Source organism: Patiria miniata, unplaced genomic scaffold (assembly GCF_015706575.1).
Source record: "Patiria miniata isolate m_02_andy unplaced genomic scaffold, ASM1570657v1 HiC_scaffold_6, whole genome shotgun sequence".
NCBI classification, from domain to species: domain Eukaryota; kingdom Metazoa; phylum Echinodermata; class Asteroidea; order Valvatida; family Asterinidae; genus Patiria; species Patiria miniata.
The window spans coordinates 20045178-20068494 of record NW_024037073.1 but is presented as its reverse complement, the minus strand read 5'-3'; the positions used below and the strand labels follow the sequence as shown (position 1 = coordinate 20068494).

General features: G+C 42.1%; 2 protein-coding genes across 2 annotated transcripts; one reads left to right on the top strand and one right to left on the bottom strand.

The window, feature by feature from the left end:
- Positions 1–2: 2 nt before the first annotated feature.
- LOC119743326 lies at positions 3–4823 on the bottom strand. Its single transcript, XM_038219729.1, has 4 exons — positions 4816–4823; positions 1447–1653; positions 1053–1222; positions 3–769 (listed from the first exon to the last, which is right to left on the bottom strand). The coding sequence occupies exons 1-4, from the start codon at positions 4821–4823 to the stop codon at positions 3–5; spliced, it is 1152 nt and encodes a 383-aa protein (XP_038075657.1).
- A 1456-nt stretch (positions 4824–6279) lies between these two features.
- On the top strand, positions 6280–21229 carry LOC119742522 (major vault protein-like). The gene is made up of 15 exons (XM_038218481.1): positions 6280–6403; positions 9359–9548; positions 10080–10275; positions 10982–11335; positions 11854–11979; positions 12899–13009; positions 13519–13644; positions 14273–14422; positions 14886–15127; positions 15564–15761; positions 16671–16815; positions 17614–17825; positions 18326–18569; positions 19388–19576; positions 20694–21229. The coding sequence occupies exons 2-15, from the start codon at positions 9373–9375 to the stop codon at positions 20817–20819; spliced, it is 2595 nt and encodes an 864-aa protein (XP_038074409.1). The 5' UTR covers positions 6280–6403; positions 9359–9372; the 3' UTR covers positions 20820–21229.
- The last annotated feature ends 2088 nt before the right edge of the window (positions 21230–23317 follow it).

The window sequence follows — 23317 nt, the reverse complement described above, 5'->3', positions numbered from 1 at the left end:
TGTTAAACAGGTCTTTTTGAAAGTACTGACTCCCTGGAGCGAGCCTTGACTTTCTGGATTGCTCGATGGACTGCCAGGGAGCTATGACCCCGGGAGACGAGGTGTTTCTTAAGTTCCTGTGAGTGGTGGATAAAATCGGAATCTTTAGAACAGATTCGACGGAGTCTGAGGGCCTGACTGTAGGCTATGCTGGTTTTGCAGTGTCGGGGATGACAGCTGGTTGAGTGGAGATATTGGTGTTTATCTGGGGGTTTAACTAAGAGATCTGTGATCAAACCATCGTCCGTCTTTAGAACCTTGACATCCAGAAAGTGGGTATCCTTGGTTGAGTATTCGGTTGTGAATTTGATGGTCCTATGGAAGGAATTGATGTGATTAATGAATGCTGTGAGGCTAGATCCATCACTGGTCCAGATGAAAAAGATGTCATCAATATAGCGCCACCAGACCCAGGGACGGCACGGGGCTGACGCCAACATGCGCTGTTCAAGTTGGCTCATGAATAGGCAGGCCATTGATGGTGCCATCCGTGTACCCATAGCGGTGCCATGTACCTGTAGGAAATTCTTACCCATGAACGAAAAATTGTTTTTAGTTAGAACATGGTTCATGAGGGATACTATATCAGAAATGGGCGGTGAGTCGTGACTGCTCTTAGCCAAAGCTGAAGAGCAGGCAGCAATCCCTTCATCTTGGGGAATGTTGGTGTACAAAGAGGACACATCAAAAGTACCGATGATAGCTGTGTTGGGGACCTGGTTCTGAATACCTGAGATTTTACGGAGGAAATCAGGAGTGTCATGAATATATGATGGAATCTGTGGCACTAGAGGCTTGAGAAAACGGTCAACAAAAAGAGATATTCTCAGTGGGGGAACCATTGCCAGATATGATGGGTCTCCCTGGGTTATCTGGTTTATGTACCTTGGGAAGAAGGTAAAATCTAGCTGTTCTACAATCGACTGGGGAAAGAAACTTGTGAGCTTTCTTGAAGAGGTGGTCACGGTCATGCATTTCGTCCAGTGTCTGTTGAATCTCCTTTGAAAAGGTACCTGTTGGATCAGTGTCAAGGGGTTTATAGTTAGTTTGGTTGTTGAGTTGTCTCATGGCTTCATCGATGTATTGCTGACGGCCCATGACAACAGCAGCAGAGCCCTTGTCAGCTGGTTTGATGATGATGTCCTTCCGTGCTCGTAGAGTCTTAAGGGCCTCACGTTCTTCTCTAGGGAGGTTGTCATGAGTCCAATGGGTGGAATGATCGCTTGAATTAATTTGTGAACTAACAACCTGTATGTAAGTTTCAAGGGAAGGAACACGGTTCTTTGGTGGTGCCCATTTACTCTTGCAGTAAAATGGCTCTGGATCCATGGGTGCATGGTGAGTCAAGGAAGAATTCACGAAGGCGAATTCTGCGGTATAGTCAGTGAGGTCCTGACTGAGCTCAACCTGATTGAGGCTGTGGGGGGAGTGGGGCAGAAGTTGAGTCCCTTGGAGAGCAGGCTGTGTTCTGAATCTGAAAGGGTAGATGATGAGAGGTTAATAACTGTGGATGGAGGGGCTGACTGCTCAGCCTCAGGGGGTATGTTACGCTTGAAACGTCGCTGTCTGTACTGTTGCTGTTTGGCGACAAGACGACCAATCTTACCATTTCTCCTGCAATTAAGAACAGATTCAAGTTTAGATAAACCAGTATCGATCTCACTGGTAAATTGCGCAAAACGAGCTTCTGAGCAGATGGATCTAAGTTCTGCTTGAAGACAGGAAATATCTTGGTTGAAGCTGTTGAGACAAACATCACAATGTTCTGTTAGAATACGAATGAGGCTGAGAGATGTACTATGGAGTGTGCTGTTCCACCGCTTGCGAAGTGGGGTAGACAGAGACCCAAGGGCTGGGTCAAATTTAACCTGCAAACCTGTGGGAATGAAATTGGTTAGTGTGTAGAATCTGTAGTTGTCTCGATGATACGAATAATGTAGTGCTTTCTCTTTAAGTTTCCTAAGTTCCTGAAACAAGCGAACGTATCTTTGGTTAGACATGATCGAAGGAGGGAACAAACATGGGAGAAAAACTGTGGAGAGGAGTAGTGCAATCAGAATTTGACAAAATAAACTGGAGAAAAAAAACGGAGTTATTATACAAAAGGAAATGTGTACTGAAAAGGAAAACAGATGATCTCGAAAAACACAATGTTATACAATGAAACTGCAGAGGGAAGCAAACTGTGGGTTATTACTCAGGGGAAGAAAATGTTAGAAAGGGGGAAAAAGACATGACAAGATGAGAAGTAAAGCAAACAGGGAAAAACAGGGGCATTGAAAGGAGAGAGCAAAAGTTATTGTGACCTGTCAAAAAAAGGAGAGAAAACAAATGGGAAGTAAAAACCTGTGGATGAAAACAGTAGATAATGAACACGCAGATATTGAACACGCAGAAACAACCCACGCGTTGCTTGAACAACAACTCATTAAATTCTTATCGTACTGTTTTGGAATTTCCGATAATTATTGTTAAGTATAGGTTAAATAAGTTTATAAAGTATTAAGACAAAACAATGTTGTAATCACCCCAAAACACTTTTTTTGTCATCACGGATAAAACCTGCCTTAAAGACGTCCCAGTGTACAGAACATATTCCGTACTATTGAACACGCAGGAACAAACCAAGCGTTGCTTGAACATTTACTCATTAAATACTTGTCGTACTGGTTGGGAATTTCCGTTAATTATTAGTAAGTATAAGTCAAATCAACCTTTAAAGTATTAAGACAAATCAATGTTGCGGTCGCCAAAAGAAATAATTGTGTAATCACGGAGAAAATCTGCCGTAAAGACGTCCCAGTGTACAGAAAATACTCCGGACTATTGAACACGCAGTAACAACCCACGCGTTGCTTGAACAATAACTCAATCAATACCTACCAGACTGGTTTGAAATTTCCTTTAATTAATGTTGAGGATAGGTAAAATTAGCCTATAAGGTATTAAGACAAATTAAAGTTGCAGTCACCAAAAGAAATAATTGTGTAATCACGTAGAAAACCTGCCTTAAAGTCGTCCCAGTGTACAGAAAATACTCCCGACTATTGAACACGCAGAAACAGCCCACGCGTTGCTTGAACAATAACTCATTAAATAGTTATCGTACTGTTTTGAAATTTCCGTAAATTATTGTTAAGTAAAGTTCAAATAAGCCTATAATGGATTAAGACAAATCAATGTTGCAGTCACCCAAAACAATAATTGTGTAATCACGGACAAAACCTGCCTTAAAGACGTCCCAGTGTACAGGAAATACTCCCGACTATTGAACACGCAGAAACAACCCACGCGTTGCTTGAACAACAACTCAGTCAATACCTACCGGACTGGTTTAAAATTTCCTTTAATTAATGTTAAGGATAGGTAAAATTAGCCTATACAATATTAGGACAGACAAATGGTGCAGTCACTACAAAGAACTTTTTTTGTCATCACGGATAAAACCTGCCTTAATTTCCTTAAAGACGTCCCAGTGTACAGAAAATACTCCCGACTATTGAACGCGCAGAAACAACCCACGCGTTGCTTGAACAATAACTCATTAAATAATTATTGTACTGTTTTGGATTTCCGTTAATTATTGTTAAGTGCAGGTTAAATAAGCATATAAAGTATTAAGGCAAACCAATGTTGCAGTCACAAACAAAATTGTGTAATCACGGAGAAAACCTGTCTTAAGGCCGTCTCAGTGTACAGAAAATACACACGCGTTGCTTGAACAATAACTCAATCATTACCTACCGGACTGGTTTGCAATTTCCTTTAATTAATGTTCAGGATAGGTTAAATAAGCTTATAAAAATATTAGGACAAACCAATGTTGTTGTCACCACAAAGAAATGTTTTTGTCATCACGGATAAAACCTGCCTTAAAGTCGTCCCAGTGTCACCCAAGGGCAGTGGCGTACATCCGTGTCGGCGAGAGGGGGATGACCAAAAATGCTAAAACCGGTGGGTCACTTGGCCACTGGGATGGGGTGTGGGCATAGGGCATATACCTCGAGCGGGGGGGGGGGGCCTTTAGTTCTCGTTAAAATGATCGTAGTGCGTAATAAATCACAGAACTGAACTACCCAGTGAGCGTCTAATTTCCGTCCATCCGTGTTGAACCCCGGTATGCTGCGCTCCTGGTTCCAGCAGCATTGCCCCCCCCCCCCTCCCAGCTAGACATACACCTTCTTTGAATGGGAATAATATATGACGGCATCGGTCTATTGTGATGGAGAAAATGATTGCTCATATATAGGCCTAATAAAACAATGTTGCCATTTTCTGTTTTTCTTTTAGGGGGTGTGAAGTCTGATTCTGACTATTCTGACTTATCTCATATTTCCCGTGTTATACCAAGTTTGAACCCGAAACATTTTTTCAGTTTTCCTATATAGCAATATTAAAGTTATTCACTTTTGAATCAGACATCGAACGAAAACAATTCCACCGACGTTCGTTCTATCGAACTACAAAATCTACTTAATTTGCGGCCTGTGACAACAATACGGCTCTCGCAGGGCGGGTTCAATATCAATCGGGTGCAAAATATAAGCCCCTTTTAAAAAGTAGGTCCTCCCCGTAAAAACAGAACATACAAATTGAAATTCTTTAGGAGAATTTTTTTTTTTAAAGACCACGGAAAACTATCTTTAAGGAGCGTGTACTGAAATCTTTTTACGGCGACCCCGGCTCCTGATCCAGCCCCTTTGTTTCATCATAAATATATCTGATCTGTTTGTTTTAATAAATTAACTTTTAGAAAATCATATGAAGATAGCTCACCTTGTCATGTCAATTAGATATGTTATTTTCAGACAATTTATTTTCGATCAAAGGTTCACGAATAGCATCCAAGGGCGGATCCGGGGGGGGGGGGGGGCAAAGGGGGCCATGCCCCCCCCCCCCAAAAAAACGAAACCAATTTTTTTTTTTTTTTATGTGACATCGCAATAAAGGCAGGCAATGAGTACACCACCATCTTTTCCTCAAAAAAAAAATTGGTTAAAGTGGTCAGAAATTGCCTCAGATCGCACCACAGAGCATCTAGAATCCAAATTTTTTTCGGGGCCCTTAAGCGGGCCCCGATCCCCACGCCGTAATATTTTTTTGACCCACTTTTTTGGGGGACCAAAAATTTTTTGGGCCCCCCCCAAAAAAAATTGTGTTCTGGATCCGCCCTTGATAGCATCCGGGTTCTGTGGTGATATTACTATTTGCCCCATCCGTGTCTAGGTAGGTTTTGTTTTTAGATTTTTTATTTTCTGCATGATTTGGGAAAGCTGACATATTGTTTATTACCCAATTTTTGTTTCTGTAAAATATGCATTCTTCAACCCCCCCCCCAAAAAAAAATTCGCTGTGCTCATCACTATTAACAGGTCACAAAATGTAAGGAATGCGGATAAGTCTTGAAGAGAAAGTTAAGTTGTGAACAATAATTGCACAACAATGCTAGATGTTGATTCATATATCAGACCGTCCCAATAAATAGGTTGATCGTAAAGTGCTGATGACACCATGGAGGAAGGGTGATCATGATGACACTCTATGAAATGATGGCTGCACAGCACGATGTTAAGCAGTGTGACTCACTAGGCACTTTGCTTACATCAGCATTTTTTGGGCTATCTTTCACAATATATCAACATCTTAAATAGCATCTTCAGATTTTTCTAGAATTGAGTTTTTCTATAATTTACCATTTCCACATGTAGATGAGATTACAATTTCTAGTACTGTTCGATGCCTGCACTTGTAGGCCTACTTTGAATCCCTGGGATAATAACGGTCAGTGATTCAATACAAAATGTTTCTCGGTAATTTTGACGATCAAATGTGTTAGGTAAATAATGAAATCATTTGTAAAATCTTGCTGGGCAGTCACTTAGGCCTATCGATTTTTGTTTAAGTAGTAATTTCCCCGCATTAGCCTATAATTTACTACTTATACTATTATTATAAGGCTGTTTCCGCAATATATTTATCTTATTTTTCCCCCGTATAAACTACCGTTGGTACGGAAAGTAACTTCTGTCAATATTGAATGTGTAAAACGAAACTATTGTCACGTCTTCTGCAAGGGTCAGCAGTCTTTAGTTTGCTTTGTTTGAGCTTCTATTTTTTCACTCTATTTGATGACGTCCGCAGGTACGGTACAATGTACAGTCATATTGATTTTTTTTTTTTTACCGAAGCCGGGAGCAAAAATTATGATGTAATCGCTAGTAATAGTAACTAGGTAGGCGTCTAGCTAATGTGCTGAACGCTGATTGGTCCGTGCGTAGCCACCATTGCACAAGTACCTTGCAACACGCCCCTGCATAAAATACACGGTGTTTCTGCATCGGTTCGGCATATTTCACGGAAGTGGGTAAGTGAAACTCTGGTTATTTCCCGTTCTGTTGTACATTAGTAAGTTAGATAGGCAATAATAACGGTACATGGCTGGACAGTTTCAAGATATAAATGTTTCTCGTGATTTCCAAGCTGGTTGCGTTGCATTACATACCTTTTGGGGATGTTTTAAGGGCTTGTTTTTCTGGATTGACCTGCAGGATTTTGTGCACTTCAGCTGTTGGAGGTGCATGTGTGCGTGCATACAGGGGGATACTTTTACTGTAGCTGTGTTTTTATTCCGCCATGGTCCGAGTTACTTCTGAAATCAGGGAGAGAAGCCTTCTGATTTCAGAAGTAGGTCCGAGCATGGAGGAAGTAACGGCGATAGTGTAGTGTAGGGCCCGGTTCCTATATAAGGGAGCAAATTCCAAATAAAGTTATTGGACAGGTCTACCAACACCAAACTAGTAGTAAGCGACTTTCTCAAAAACAGATAGGCCTATGTCTTAGAAAGAGGACATGGTTTTGATTTTTTGAGGAAAATTTGGGGGTAAAATGACGATGACAGTGCGGTGACAACACGCGACCCGAAAGTAAAGATGGCAATCACCGCGCAATGTACCGTGAGCACGCACGGTGCGCTGAATCGCAAGGCACAAACCGCGCTGGAAAATCATGATTTCTACCCCAAGAATCTGTTCAAAATTGCAAAACGGGTGTCATTAGAATTGAGAAAAGTCTGCTTTTGATTGTAAAGGTGAATTTTGAGCAATAAAATACATTTTTGACTCTAATTTGATCAAAACAAAACAGGGGCCCTATACTTCACGATCGCCTGAGTAACTTGGACTCAACGAATAGCCTTTTTTATCATTTGAAGATGGTCGGGCGATAGTCTCCAAATGTTAAAAAAGGCGATTCGTCGAGTCCTAGTTACTCAGACTAAGCTAGGCGGTATGTGGTCTGCGGCACATAATAAGCCTTATCGCAAATAGGCCTACTGCTTGAATACTGGAAAAAGGAATGAATTCTAGCTCTTCAAGAACTAGAGGAGTAGAGCTATAAAGCGAAGCTAAAGATATTTGCAGGCAACAGCCGTTGATGCAAGTTTGTCAGTCAGCTTTCATAGGTCTCAAGTGCACGCAAAAATTGAATGACAAACAAAAACCAGTTAAATGTCTACTGCCAGTACGGAATAGTGGTGGTATTTGGAATAGGATTATTGTTGAAATACATGTACAGTGAAACGCCGCTAATGAACATCGTGGGATCCACAGAAATTGTTTGTAATAGCGATTGTTCGGTATAGCGATTTTAAGCTGCCGGTGCTCTGGTACTCACTTTTCAATAAATAGTGCCCTTCAGAACTTCACCCTGCATGCCTGGTAGTGGTAGTTAATACTGAAAGACGACTTTGTAGCCGTGCCGACTATTGAATTATGTAATTACACAGTTTTTGAGCTTACTACCTACAGCAATGGGTGGCTTTCTCCGGGAAAATAATAGCCACTTGTCTGTTTGGTACGATTTGTAGACAAAAATCAGGGGCCAAGGATCGGACGATGTTCAGTTTAGCAGAATGTTCGTTATAGCGGTGTTAGGTATAGCGATGTCTACTGCATACAATTACAAATCTATTAATCCCTAGGTTTCACTCTTCCATGTTACATGTACAAAGTAGTGTAAACTCTAATATCACAGACACAAAGCAGTGAAAGTGGAAGAACATGTGTAATTTGCGTACATGTACAAGTTTGCATTATTGACATGTCACTTTTCACCTTTAAACATTTTTTGGAAAACTGATTGAGTTGACTCAGCCACAGATGAAGGAAATGGTGTGGGTTTATCAGGAAGTTAATACTAAAACTAAAAAGGGGTAGTTTCCTCTGCGCAAGTTGTTACAGAATCCTGATTTATGACTTTACTGCTGGGATCTAAGTTACACACTATAAAATCACATGGCCTATAGGTAGAGTACATCATTTGACATTTGTGCATTTTTTGCGATTGAAGCAACCAAAGTGCTGAAAATCTAAAGAAGGGTACTTAACAACTAAACTGATGACGTTTCAGCTCAGTACATGCTATAAAATGAGGGAAAACAATATTCTAGGATCTCGATTTCAATTCACAAGTTGCCGAGTCGTGTTTTGAATTACACCCGAAATCATCATCCGGGACACGTTCTCATTTAGCCGATTGCAGCTACTTCGATGTCACACACTGCACTGATGTATAATAGCAACCACGTGCCCGTGTGCATCGTGTCAACGCTTGCCCGCGTGCCTATTAGACTTTGCCAAATTAAAACTACTAACAGAAATTTCCAAAAATGCGTCTTTAGATGCATCGTTGGAAATTGCCTTCTCTTTTTGTTTTCTTCATGACAGCATGGCGGAAAGAATAATTTCACAGGGAGTTTAGTGCCATTACCATCTTTAAACCAAGTATGCTTTTCAGCAATAACTTTGTCAGTTACTTTTTGGAACGCTGCAAATGATGTACTCTGCCTTTAAGTCGAGGATATTGAAATCTTTTTTTTATAATTTAAAAAGCATTGTAGTGTGTTATTGGAGAGATTTCAGAAGAAGGGAGCGTCAGGTGTCAACACTGGAAACTAATCTGTGACATTTTAATATCCAACCAAAACCTTACTTGGATAAACAAGGCGGGTTGCCTGGAATGTGTGATGTGTTGAAGCTTAAGGTTGTAATTACTTTATTAAAAATGAACTTTGATCTTTACAATTGGCTTAACACAATGCATCCTCCAAAATCAACTGACACAGGTTTGCCGTACAGGCTCAATCCTTCGAAATCTTCCACTTTATGCAAAGAGGATTTTGGAGGATTTTGGAATTATCTTCTCTCTACAGATTTCTGTACATGCACTTGGTACCACAGGGACTAATCAGTGATACATGTGTCCTGTGCAATATTTCCAGAAATAAATCTTAATTGTAATATTCTAATATGTTTAATTACAGAATAAACAATCAAAATGACAGAAAAGGGAAAGCGTGGCGGTGCCCCTTTCGGCTTTGCGGGCGGGAGTGGTTCGGAGGAGTCCATCTACAGGATCCCACCCTACTACTACATCCACGTGCTCAACCACAACACAAATGTCACCACTGTGGAGACTGGGCCCCGCACATTCATCAGGCAGGACCATGAAAGGTAAGACACATCATCAAATCTTGAACAAGGTTACCTTCCCTTCAGGTTACCTTCTCTTCAGGTTACCTTCTCTTCAGGTTACCTTCTCTTCAGGTTACCTTCTCTTCAGGTTACCTTCTCTTCAGGTTACCTTCTCTTCAGGTTACCTTCTCTTCAGGTTACCTTCCCTTCAGGTTACCTTCTCTTCAGGTTACCTTCTCTTCAGGTTACCTTCCCTTCAGGTTACCTTCCCTTCAGGCTACCTTCCCTTTAGGCTACCTTCCCTTCAGGTTACCTTCTCTTTAGTTTACCATCCCTTCAGGTTTCCAAAATAACGAGACACTACCCCCTCACATGGCTTGAGCTTTCCAAGATCATGGAGCAATGTTGGCACGGGATTGAATTTCATCAACATGGCCGTGCGAATGTGACCATACTCAGATCTCAGCTTTAAGGCACAGTCAATCCTAAATATTTCGCATTAGACGTTTGATACAAAAAATATATTTCTGAGCCTCAAGATCTCCGTCCTTTCCTTTTCCCCCTTTTTAGGGTCATCTTCGGTCCCGAGAAGATGGCCATGGTCCCCCCTCGTCACTACTGCATCATTGAGAACCCTGTCCAGCGCAACGAGGACGGCTCGGTGATTGAGGACCAGAGCGGACAGATCAAGCTGAACCACGCCGACCAGGAGATCCGTCTGACTCAAGAACCATTCCCTCTCTACCCGGGAGAAATCCTGAAACTGGTAATTTGCTGTGTTTTGTTATTTGTTTCTCTCGACGTTTGTTGGTTACTTTTATTTATTGGTCTTAAAGCAGTAGGGCTGTACAGACACAGACAGCGCATTTGATTACTTCCCTCAAGCTTACCCTTAATTTCGTGTTGGGTATAGATGCACATGTGCAATCTGTAGCAATAAACGAATCATCGCGGGTTACTCCAGGTCGAGCCAGAGCAACCGAACCGAGTCAAGAGGTCTTGCGGCGATTAAATCCTCTTTGCATAGTGGATTCGAGCCGTCGAAAGCGAGCCGTGGTGGCCACCACTGTACTGCTCTTCCAAAGTGAACAAGAAATCCCATGTATATCCTTGCTCTATGTTTAAATTTTAAAACTTGACTTTCATCCCGTCGTCTTGTACAAGTGTGAAGTCAAGTGAACCTGAAACACTTTTGAATTCTCCCCGCCGCAGCGTTAGACTTACACGTGGGACATTTAACCGAGTAACGGGCTCAGCGGGTCGGTTACTTGGGCCAGGCTCGCGTAAGCGTGAGAAGTCACGTGAGGATTAATTTGAACGCAGTGGCACTTGCACGAGTAAGTGCGGGGGCAGTAATCGAATGGGCTGTTGACTTGTATGTGATTACCATATGTATTTATCCTGAAGTGGATAAGACTCCCAACTGGTTTACTCAGTTGTTGTATCATAGATTTTTCCCCATTGTGTTTCAGCCTGTGACTGCACTCAAGGTAGTCCCAGCCAACTCGGCCCTCCGACTCCGCGCTATCCTAGACTTCGACGACGCCGTGGCCAAGACCAAGCGCGTGGCCGGCGACGAGTGGCTCTTTGAAGGTCCGGGCACCTACATCCCCCGCAAGGAAGTCGTCGTGGACGAGACGGTCCGGGCGACCATCATCAAGGCCAACCAGGCCATCAAGCTGCGGGCAAGGAAGGAGACACTGGACCGACAGGGGGATGCCAGAGTGACCGGGGAAGAGTGGCTGGTCAAAAAGGTTGGCGCTTACCTGCCGGGGGCCTACGAGGAGGTGGTGGGCGTGGTGAATGCCTACGTGCTGACAGACAAGGTACATCATCTACGGCATTCTGCCCTTTTGTATGAAAGTCACCCATCACTTAACCCTAATTCCCCAGGCATTTTTTGCTAGGATGCAGCCTCAATCCTGCACAATCCTCCAATTGCCTCCATGTAAAACTTGCATGCAGTCTCAATCTTCCAACTTCATCCGTTATTTTTTGAGTGTGGTCCTTGGAGGACGACCACTGCCTCGATCTTGCAAAATCCTCCAGCAATCACTTGCAATATGTTGAGGCACAGCCAGTGACATCCTGGAGCAGTGCGGAGGATTTCAAGTATAATCTAGGCTTAAAGTTATGCACCACTGAGCATAAATAACACAAGATCCGGCCTAATAAGATCTTGACAGCGCATCCTCCAAAATCAGACACACATTTTTGCCATATAGCCTCAATCCTGCGAAATACCCCATTTTGCGAAGAGAATTTTGGATGATTTGGGAAGGTTAGGGTTAATAACTATCACCCACAAATTGATGAACATTTTTTGGTAATTTTCTTCATGCAGAAAGCACTCCACGTCACTGCAACCCGTACCTTCAAGGACGACCATGGCGTGGTCAGGAAGAACGGAGAGGAATGGCTGATCACCATGGAGGACACTGAAGCCCACATTCCTCAGGTCTACGAGGAGGTAGGTTCATTCTGGCAACTCACAAGGCAGTGTGCCACCAAGAGTTTGTCATGGAGAGTCCATATTTCAAGTTTGATCAACAAAACATGGCCCATTTGAATGAGTGTCAGTAGACAACTTGAGCTAATTTGTTATAGATTGGGGCTTGCCTTTTGCCGCCTTACAAAAAACACCATATTGATACAAAGAAAAGAAAAGGGCAAACAAATACTCGAATCATACGCTTACGAAACAACTGACTGGAAAAACGAACAATTTCAAATGTCCCGCGCTGCGAATTTGTCGACCATCTCCAACAATGCACTGGGAAAAATGAGCTCTTCGTGGCAAACTCTTGGTGGCGCGCACTGCATTGTGAATCGCCCGAATTAAATGCAGGAAAAGAAAACCTTACATATAGTGAGATTTTTAGATTATGATAATCATTCAAAAATAATACCAGCACCTCTTGCGTACAGGAAATATGATCTGACTGATGGGGACTAGCCTGTGTAAAAGATATATCAGGCATGCAACTTTTCCTTGGATCAGCTGATTTCCTCGTTTTTCCCTTCAGACTTTTGCCATTTAAAATTAAAAAACACTGTACAAAGTCCTGTAAAGATTGGTATTTCCTCATTTTTTGTTAGTTCCATGTTGCATGCCTGGCATATGGCAGGGGAACAGGATTTAATTGTTGTCTGTCTGTAACTGATCAAGCAAAAAGAAGGGTTAATCAGCACCAAACGTGTGTTTACTTTCCTTGTAGACCTCAAATTACTGGCAAAAATGATGAAGCCAACCATCTCAGTGTTGGATTTTGGCAGATTTACAAAGATTATTTGAAAACAGATCGAAACACCTTGGGGGTTTATTAGGTAATGCATTGGTACTCTGTTTTCATTTTGTGACTGTTTACTGTTCGCTTGGCACTTTGTAGGTTGTTGGAGTCGTAGCCATCACCACTCTGACCAACCGGCAGTATTGTGTGATCCTGGATCCTGTAGGTGAGGACGGCAAGCCACAGCTGGGCCAGAAGAAACTAGTCAAGGTAGGTACAAAGTTATATCGGAACGACTTTCTTGCCCGCCTTTTGAGTGTAGCCTGTGATTTAGCTTGAAAACCTTGAGAAATGTTATCACTTGAATTTGGTTTTCAACTGTGAAGACCCAAGTTGATTGGTGCAAAGCAATTCTGTAATGCTTTATGTGAGAAATTGAAAGAAAGAGAAAGAATCCCAAAACATACCACCACTCCCCCCCCCCAACAAACATATAACCTTCCCCTACACAACAATGTAATTATGTTAAGTATCACAGTAGTTATATGTTAGTACATTGGAATTGTTAGATTACCTAATGGCCCATATTCTATTAAGTTTAATGCACCATATCTATGCTTCAATTCTTGGCAACAACAAAATGTTGTGCATTTAACACCATAAACCCCTTTTCCTTAATAACACTTTGATCTCCGGGAATTTTGAAATTGGTTAAACCAGCTAAAGTTGAGCAAGAAACTCTGAAGTCCTCCTGTTCTTCTCTCCTTGATGTCTTATAGGGTGAGAAGTCTTTCTTCCTGCGTCCCGGTGAGCATCTTGAGAAGGGCATCCAAGGTATCTTTGTCCTGGGAGAGGACGAGGGACTCATGCTCAGGTCCCAGGAGGCCTTCAAGGACACAGACGCTGTAAGTTTCTAAGACAGTTTTGGTATAAGTATTTGTGACAAAGTTGATGTGTGGTAAAGAAGGATAGCAGGAATAAAAAGGACAGGCCACAAAAACTGCTCTATGGTTTCACTATAGTTATAACCTGCATGCTGATTCAGATGTGGAAAAGTTTTTGATGTGTTTAAGCAATGGGGGAGTGTGGCCTAGTGTTTAGGGTTCGTGACGCGTGATAAGAGGGTCAGGGGTTCGAATCCAGTTGCTGGTCATATGTTGTGTCCTTGGGCAAGTCACATCACCCCCACTTGCCTCTCTCCACCCAGGAGCACTGTGGGGAGTGTGGCGTAGTGGTTAGGGTTCGTGACTCCTGATCAGAGGGTCAGAGGTTCAATTCCAGCTGCTGGTTATATAATATGTCCTTGGGCAAGCCACTTTATCTCCACTTGCTTCTCTCCAACCCAGGAGTATAAATGGGTCCTGGTATTAGGTGGGGAGTAACCTGTGATGGACTGGTATCCCATCCGGGGGAATAGAAACATCTTAGTTGTTCCATGCCAAGGAAACCGCAGATAAATGCCAGTGACAGCATTTAATTTGATGATCAGAAAAATCAAAAGTCAGTCATGTTTTCTTTTTATCCTGTGTTCAGGATGTGGATCGCCAGCCAGGTGACAAGTGGATGATCCGTGGTCCCAAGGAGTACGTCCCTCCCGTGGAGGTGGAGGTGGTGGACCGTCGCAAGGCCATCCCTCTGGATGAGAACGAGGGTATCTACGTCAGAGATACCAAGACAGGAAAGGTACGGGTCTAAGAAATGAAAAGCAACCTGCATTGTTATGGGCTTCGTGCTCAGCAAACCTTTGTGCTTAACAGCTCTGTTAAATAGACTCCAGATGTTTCCACGATAAACAATATTTCAACAAATTTCAGGAACTAACAACTCACTTCATTCCAATGTTGTAGGTCTCGAGACTTAGTCTCGGTGTCGAGACTGTCCTAGACCTTTTTTTGCGGTCTCAGTCTCGTCCTATCAGAGTTTCGATCTCGAAAGCTCTGGTCTCGGACTCGGTCTCTGATCGCAAGGTCTCGGATTTTACTCTCGAGACCCGAGTTTTACTGTCGAGACCCATGAAGTCTGGTCTCGGTCTTGGTCTTGGTCAGGTCTCGAATGCCTTGGTTTCAGTCTAGATGGGAGGTCTTGACTACAACACTGCTCCATTCAGAAGATATGTTGAAATTGTTGCTGTCGCTTTTCCCCCCAGGTGCGTGCCATCACCGGCGTGACCTACATGCTGAGCCAAGATGAGGAGCTTTGGCAGAAGGAGCTGCCTCCAGCCGTGGAGACCCTCTTGATCAGCATGAAGGACCCCCTGGCGGACCGGGGCGAGCGCGGCGGCTCAGGCAGTCAGAAGGACAAACCTCGGGAGAAGACGCGGGTGGTGACGTTCCGAGTGCCCCACAATGCAGCGGTGCAGATCTACGACTACAAGGAGAAGAAAGCTAGGTAAGGAGGGTGGAATTGCGATTGATCAGTTTTGTGACCATTATCAGCAACAGGGCAATTCCACGGTTACCCACGTTACATTTTCATAACGTGAGTAACTGATTTTGTACGTCTTGTTTATCATACATAACACATTTTTCTGGATGTCATCTTTGGTGCTTAGGTAGGTCTAGGTCTACTCTATCTACCATGGGGATAACAGTTGTTAAGATTACAGTGCATATATAGTTATTAAAAATGCGTTTTGAAGAGAAGTTAAAACATGCCCGATATTTGGAAACTGACGATTTGAGTGTAGAATTGTTTGGCAAGCATACATGTTTTTTTACTGTATACGTGAAAAAAATGAAAGGAATGCAACCTTTTAGGGTTTTATACAGTTTAAAGGCTAGCTTCACTGAACAAAATTAGGAATAACCTTTGACATTTCTTGCAGGGTCGTCTTTGGTCCCGAGCTGGTCATGCTGGGCCCTGATGAGCAGTTCACCCAGCTGAGTCTGTCTGGAGGCAAACCCAAACGCCCCAACGTCATCAAGTCCCTGTGCCTTCTCCTGGGCCCGGACTTCTGCACGGATATCATCACCATCGAGACCTCCGATCACGCCCGACTGCAACTGCAGCTCTCATACAACTGGTAGGTTGTCAATTTGTGGTTTTTATCTTGGTTCTTGGTTGGTTCTTCTCCTAAGTAGTCCTTAAGGCGTTTTAACAGGAGGCCATGAGAAATATCTTTAAGGTCAAAGGTATCAATGTTATCTGCATCAGAGACAATATGTGTATGTGGTAAAATGCTCATGCAGAGGTTGTGCATATGTACTCGGTGTGCCTTTGACCAATTGGGTATTTACAAATGCATGCTTATCTCAAATTTTGGAATGTGGGCAACATGGGTTGAGTGTTGTACCAAATCAGATATATCTTTGCGGCCAACCGAGAAATATCTTTGTGGTCAAAAGTAACGTTTTGGTGCACATCTTAGTTTGTATACTCGTATTTTAGAGAGTTTGGTAGGTTGTAATTGGTGGCAGCGATCTTATTTTGTTTACACAGGACTACATTGTAGCTTACAGACAGGTTACTCGTGTGGACGGTTTGATAATGTTCAATATAGTGATTATTCAGACTTTTAGTGTCCTTAAGCAATTTACCTTACCACAAGCTTCCTTAACCCTAACAGAACTCAACCCATCAAACCCCAACGGCATGTTTTGTTGGAATCTGTCGGGATGGGTACAGTACCCCTAAACTGACAGTCTTTTACATTGGGTTGGCACACCTCCAGAATCAAAGTCAGAAATATGTATGTGCAGTTTCCCATATGGTGTTGGAAATTGCCAGGATGGGTATGGTTCCTAGTAAATCATGCTAGGGAGTTAGGGTTAATGTTAAGTTTCAGGTCTTTTATAAGTATGTCCTAGCTGGTCTGATGCCGACATTTTAGCAAAGAGACTATATTATAAACTCAACAGTTCTACTCATCCTCTTACGATATTTAATCTGGAGGTCAGAGGTTAGTGATGAATCATTCATAATTTCTGTCTAGGCATCTGGACGTCAACAAGAACAGCACCGCAGCCGAGGCCGCCAAGCTCTTCAGCGTTCCTGACTTCATCGGCGATGCCTGCAAGGCCATCGCTTCCCGCATCCGAGGGGCTGTAGCCGGAGTTGCCTTTGATGATTTCCACAAGGTAAAGGGGGGAATAAAACCTTTCTGCTTCACTGATATATTAATAAAAAAAGTTAACATGGAGGGACATGGTTTGATTTGAATAGGTTTTTTGGCTTATCATAGTCACGTGTGTAAAGCAAACTTGTGTGTATGGCGGACACAATAGTAGGGTGCTATTGAACTACAAACGAGTTTATACCTATTCCAAATAGCAGCATCCTATTGTGTCCACCATACTTCAAAAAGACTATTAAATGGACTAGCCCAGGTATTTTGGAATGGTTCAAGGTTCTTACCCTTAGACAAAAACAACAGAGTTCCTGAACTCCTCTGTGTTTTTTTTTTCTTTTCATGACAACTTTCATTAAGGCAAGTTATTTACCGGGGTGATTTTTTTACGAATTGGATAACAGCCCTCCTCTCAACAAATTGTTACTTAAAAAAAAAAAAACAGCCGAAATTTCATACAGTTTCTCTTTAAGACTCATTCTGGATTGTTAAACAAAAAAACCCAACATAAATCATACCAGGCACCAATTTTATAGAGCTTCTAAGCAAATTGTCTAATAAATGCATATATGCTTACCAAAAAATCAGCTGAGGTCCAATCACAGTCATTATATTTGCATGAAATATTGGCTGGTAGCCATTCTTTTGGACCAGTAAATATTTTTCTGTGATGAGCAAACTTTTGTGCTTAGCAGCACAATGACATTGCTTCATGTCAGACAGCTGTAATTATCTGTGACAACTAAATCATCAAGACTGAAGAAAAAGAGCTAAAGTCGGTTGCTTTTCCTTGCATTCTTTTGCGCAGAACTCGGCAAAGATCATCCGCGCCTCGGTCTTTGGCCTGGACGAGAACCTGAAGGTGAAGGAACGCTTCCACTTCCCCCAGAACAACTTGGTCATCACCAGCATCGATATCCAGTCCGCAGAGCCCGTGGACCAGAGGACTCGTGACGCCCTGCAGAAGTCGGTTCAGCTGGCCATTGAGATCACCACCAACTCCCAGGAAGCTGCAGCCAGGTAAAATACAGGGATTGCTCCACACATTTCAACTCGTAACACTTCTTGTTTGGATTGCTAAGCTCATTTTGGAGACACTGGTGTTTGTAAAAAAAAAAATGGCTGAATATCTGACTGATGGTGGCACCAACTTTTAAAGAATTTGTGCAGAGTATTTGACATAAGTACGTAGACTTCAAAGTTTTTTAGATCAGTGGCCTTTTGCAAAACATTGCTTTGATGTCTCAGAATGAATAAAAAATTACAGATATTCAAACGATCAATGCACAGAGTTTTGCACAGGAGCTTTGCAAAGTCTAACTTATCCTGAAGTCCAACTTTCCATGTGGTTTTGTATGGGAACTTCCCAAATCCTCAAATCCCGCAGTAGAACAATAACTCGCTCTTTGTACTTAGATAGGCTCCATCTTCCTCAATCCTTCAACATCCTCCAAACCTCCCAAAGGATTATGAAGGATTTTTCAATTGTGAGGGTTAATCCTTCCAATTGTCTTTGACAGACACGAGGCTGAGCGGCTGGAGCAGGAGGCCAAGGGCCGTCTGGAGAGGCAGAAGATCATGGACGAGGCCGAGGCGGAGAAGGCACGCAAGGAGCTGCTCCTGCTGCAGGCCAACAGCGCGGCGGTGGAGAGCACCGGGCAGGCCAAGGCTGAGGCCCAGAGCCGTGCCGAGGCGGCACGCATCGAGGGTGAAGCGGCTGTGGAACAGGCTAAGCTGAAGGCTGAGGCTGCTAAGATTGAAGCCGTGAGTCACACATTCGTACCTGATCCCAGTTTTCCTGGAGTTGCTAAGCTCTAAAGTTTGCTAAGCGTAGAAAGTAATTCCTTGCAAAAAAAAACAGGTACCAGCCAAAATATCAAGCAAATTTTTACCAAGTAAATACCCATATTTTCTGCCTAGCAGCTACCTAAAATTGGATTCTTTAGCCCTAACCCCCTTGAGTGATTTACTAGGAACCTTCCTCACTCTTGCAAAATCCAACACCATTTGGTAACTCAACAACCAAACTGTTCTCTGATTATAGTGCTATGCCTGACCCCATGTAAAGCATAATCAATTTTCTGCAGTCCTCACTCCAACAGAATCAAACAAAGCATGCAGTTGGATTTTGACAGGTTGGTGTGGTTAGGGTTAAGGACCCAATTTATTTGAGTTGCTAAGCAGGAAGTATTGTTAGCAAATTGATGTGCCTGGAAAACTTTAGCTGGGAACTCTCCAAATGGTGATGGTTAATCCATGAATCCGAGTAGTGTTTTACCAACTCCAAGGATGCTAAGCTCAAAGTTACATCACTAAGCAATTAATCCCCTATTAATCTCCATCTCGCCAATCCCTCTGTTTTTGGTAATCCATGGAACTGAGCTGGGGCATCGGACCCACGCCCGCAAAGCCGAGCTGGATCACATAACTGGGCATTCATTCCTAAAATCTCAATCTCTTGCTAATCCCTCAGGTTTTGGTAATCCAGGAAACTGACCTGAAGCATCTGACCCACGCCCGCAAGGCATTAATCCCCTTTAATCTCAATATTTTCTAATTCCATCCTCTTTTTTTCACTCCAGGAATCTGAGCTTGATCGTCTGACCCACGCCCGCGAGGCCGAGCTCAAGTATGTGACTGAGCAGAACGAGATGGAGATTGGCAAGTCCCGTGAGATGTCGGAGATCGAGACCGACAAGTTTAACAAGATGGTCACTTCCATCGGATCGGACACCATCCGGGCCATCGCTGTGTCTGGACCTGAGATGCAGGTGGGTGTCGCTAAGCCAGCTCAAGCGTTGCTCGATTCTCATACCTTAAGTTCTTTACTCAGGCAGTAGGGCTTTATGTGCACTGTTCTGAACAGGGTTCCCAGCCACTCTGGAAATCAGGGAAAACCTTGAAAATTAGTTTCCATTTTCCCAGTCAGGGAAAACTCGGGGAATTTGAATGGGAGCCAGAAGGGGAAGGTTTTCGCCAGTTTGGCATCATGCGTCTTGTGCAATTTGTCCAAGTTGTGTCCATTAACTGACTGGCTGTAGTGTTTTTTTAGTGTTTATGCAGTGTGAATATTACACACATCTCCAGACAATGGCTCTGTGCGCCAACAAAAGAGGGCGCCCTTTTACATAGCAACGACGTCCCATTGGCGGGACACATACATTTTGCTGGTTGATGCGTGCACCGTTCCTTGTATGTGACGCACGTACACCAGGGGATTTGTACTTCGTACACGCAGTGGCCGCGCTTCGCGGCAAAATCTTGCAGTCAGGCAAGATGGCGTCGTTTGGTCACCCCCAACTGTACTTTCTGTGCCGGTGAGGGGGTACTTGTGAACGGAGCGGATAACAATTTGCTGTGCCACACCACCTCTTAACTTCCCAGCAACCTCATTCAAAGTGAAAATATTTCTCATGGAATTTTGGAAATTTCTCAGTGAACTATCAGGGAATGTTGTTTTTCATGAAGTGCTGGGATTCCTGCTGAAGAAGAGAACCCATTTCGTCGTTCGTTCCCAAACCACATTCCTTCCATTCCAACCTGAAGCTAGTCCCTTTAACAGCGGTTGGTGAACACATCAAAGATCACCAACACTCCATCAACTTGGAAAATGTCCAAGTCATTACCAGGGAGGACCAGTTCTGGAAAAGGAAGATAGGCGAAGCAATCAAATCAGGACACAAAAGGCATACGACTTGCCAGTCAACTACGATAAAAGGTGGTCACAGGACCGCAGTGGTTTAATTCACTTCGCTGAATGAAGATGTTGTAATGACATTGAAAGCTACGTCGCTGCAATATTTCTGATTTGAAAAAGGTATCTAAATATTTCTTACATTTCTTCCGATAAGCAAAATAATCAATTACTTCTTTCGTTCTTTCCCTCAGGTGAAACTCCTGCAGAGTCTGGGGCTGAAGTCTACCCTGATCACCGACGGCAACACTCCCATCAACCTCTTCAACACGGCCCAGGGCATGCTGGGAGGAATGGTGGCCTCACCGGAAACTGATTAAACAGACCCCAGTGGTAGGCCAGGAATGAACGACTGCAGGGAGAGATAGTGTTAAATTGGTTTGGGACCCGAAGATGTAAAATTTTACATTAGTCCAAAATATATTCATTCATCATTTGAGTATTTTTTCCACAAAGAAAAGTATTTTTTTTGGTCAACATTCATTGGAAAAAGTGTACAAAGTTAACACTCAAATATAGCAGTCTTTGTGCCTCATTTATTTGTTCTGATGCAACAGAACGTGCCTTAATGTGTTCTTTACGTTCATTTTCTTGTGCTTGGTATTACAGCAGCAAATTTGCTCAGTCATATAACATGGTGTTGCAGAATTGTAATCGAGGCAGTCACAAGTCATCACAAGTCATCACAAGTCATCACAAGTCGTTACAAATCATCACAAGTCATTACAAATCAATCACAAGTCCTCCAGTCCCAAGTCAACTCACAAGCTATTCAAATGAACTTTGACAAAGGCATTCCTTTGTTATTGTTCATCCACTGTTACTTCTGACCTTACTTGCGATTGACTTGTGATTGACTTGTGATTGACTTGCGATTGACTTGTGATTGACTTGTGATTGACTTGTGATTGACTTGTGATCGACTTGCGATTGACTTGCGATTGATTTGTGATTGACTTGCGATTGATTTGTGATTGACTTGCGATTACAACTCTGCAGACTTGTATGTTTGGTATCCGGTATTTAAAGTGGAATATTTCTGAATTCAGACCGTAAGTAATATACTTTATTATGTAGTGCTTTATCATGAAAAAAAAAACTGGTGTTCATCGATAAGGGTATATAGCAGAGATGGTTTATTCGATGAAATCGTTATTTGTTATCAATAATTTTAATATGGATGTAGTCATTATTACATTATTCACTAAGATTGTGCAGTTAAGTTCTAATCGTGAATGGAGTCACAATTGGGGAAATTTGGACTTTCATTTAAAGGTTTTTAAAAAAAATATTAAGATATTGTCTTGCAATATAAGAAGCAAACTTCACAGGGATCACTTTGCATCAGTATCCTCATTAGCTGCACACACGGTAATGAATGAGATCATACACTTCTGCTCAAAATTGTTGAGAGCTACGGATTTCTTTTCCTGAAATAGGTGAAGCATTTTGTGTTTTTATTTTTTTCTCTTCAAAGAAGATGTAAAAAGCATTTGTGCCTTTTATTTTAGAATTATCATTGAAGCCTTACAAAGTTTTCCTATAATTGGAAAGGATCATTTTTTTTTTGGAAATAGTTAATAACTGTCAAAGTGATTGATGTTTATTTTCTGTGAGAGTTAGATATTGCTATCTTCAACATGGAACGGATGGATTTAAAAAATATTTTATATAGCAGCTTAAATTGTAACTTTGGCATAGCCAAACAGTGTATGCAAAGAACCTTTTTGAGTCATTTTGTGGAAAAATAACGTACGTATATACAAAAAAACTTTCAGAAGTAGAGGGATCGTACATTAATATTACAACCTTAAACTTTCATATTATTCCAAAATGTACAATTTAGGTCAATAGACGTATACATATGCAACAGTTTATATTGATTTATTTTGATCATGTGTTTAATACTGTAACTAAGTTTTAAACTTTGAAGTGCAAAAAAAAATTTATAAAATAAAACAGAGTGACTTTAATAGTAAATATAACTTGAAGTTTGTGTAACATCTTATTTTGTCATTAATAAACATGGGCTTTAGTAAAGAGCCGTAAAAGATAAACAAATATTACTGTGTTTGTTTGTTTTTAAATCAATTCATTTGTTGTGATTGTTGTAGCAGTAAACATTTGTTGGGTACTGTTAGAGTCTCAGAATTTATTCACTTTTGTAGAGGAAATTCATCGACGGGCGAGCACGAGCACAATCTTCCAAAAGTTTGTGAAATATCCCTTGGCCCTTTTTGAATTTTGTTTTGAATTTTTTTTTTTATTGTTCCCCAATTAAATCACATCTGGGAATTAGTTCAAAATAGCATGTGCTAACAAAAGGTTGTTTGGAAATAGTCATTGAAATGTGATGCAATGCCTTTTTGATGTAGTTTCAAATAATTATGTGGACTTAAACGAAAATAGTTTTGCCAAAAAAAACCCCGAAAATAGTGTTGCCAAAGAAGAAATGCCCAACATGGCCACTCAAAATCAAATTGCCTCTGTATTTGCGGAAAACCAAACTAGTGACAAGGGAAGTTGCTGAACTCAGAAGTATCAGAAGACAAACAATTGTTCAAAAATGCGGCTAATGCAAGTAACATTAACACATTTGCACATCTGGCCGAATACTTTGCGCATGAAAGTGATCGTTGCACTTGTACTTTTCTCTAAATGTCAGACCGGGGGAAAAATGCTTGTGATGATTTTGATTTTATCGTTTGGGAAGAAGCTTTATGGACGAGCTAGAAGGCCTGACAGGATCTTGATTGGTATTCCCTTCTTTCGTGTCCCATGCGACCCCAAAGTTGGGACATCTTGACATTTTTCGAAT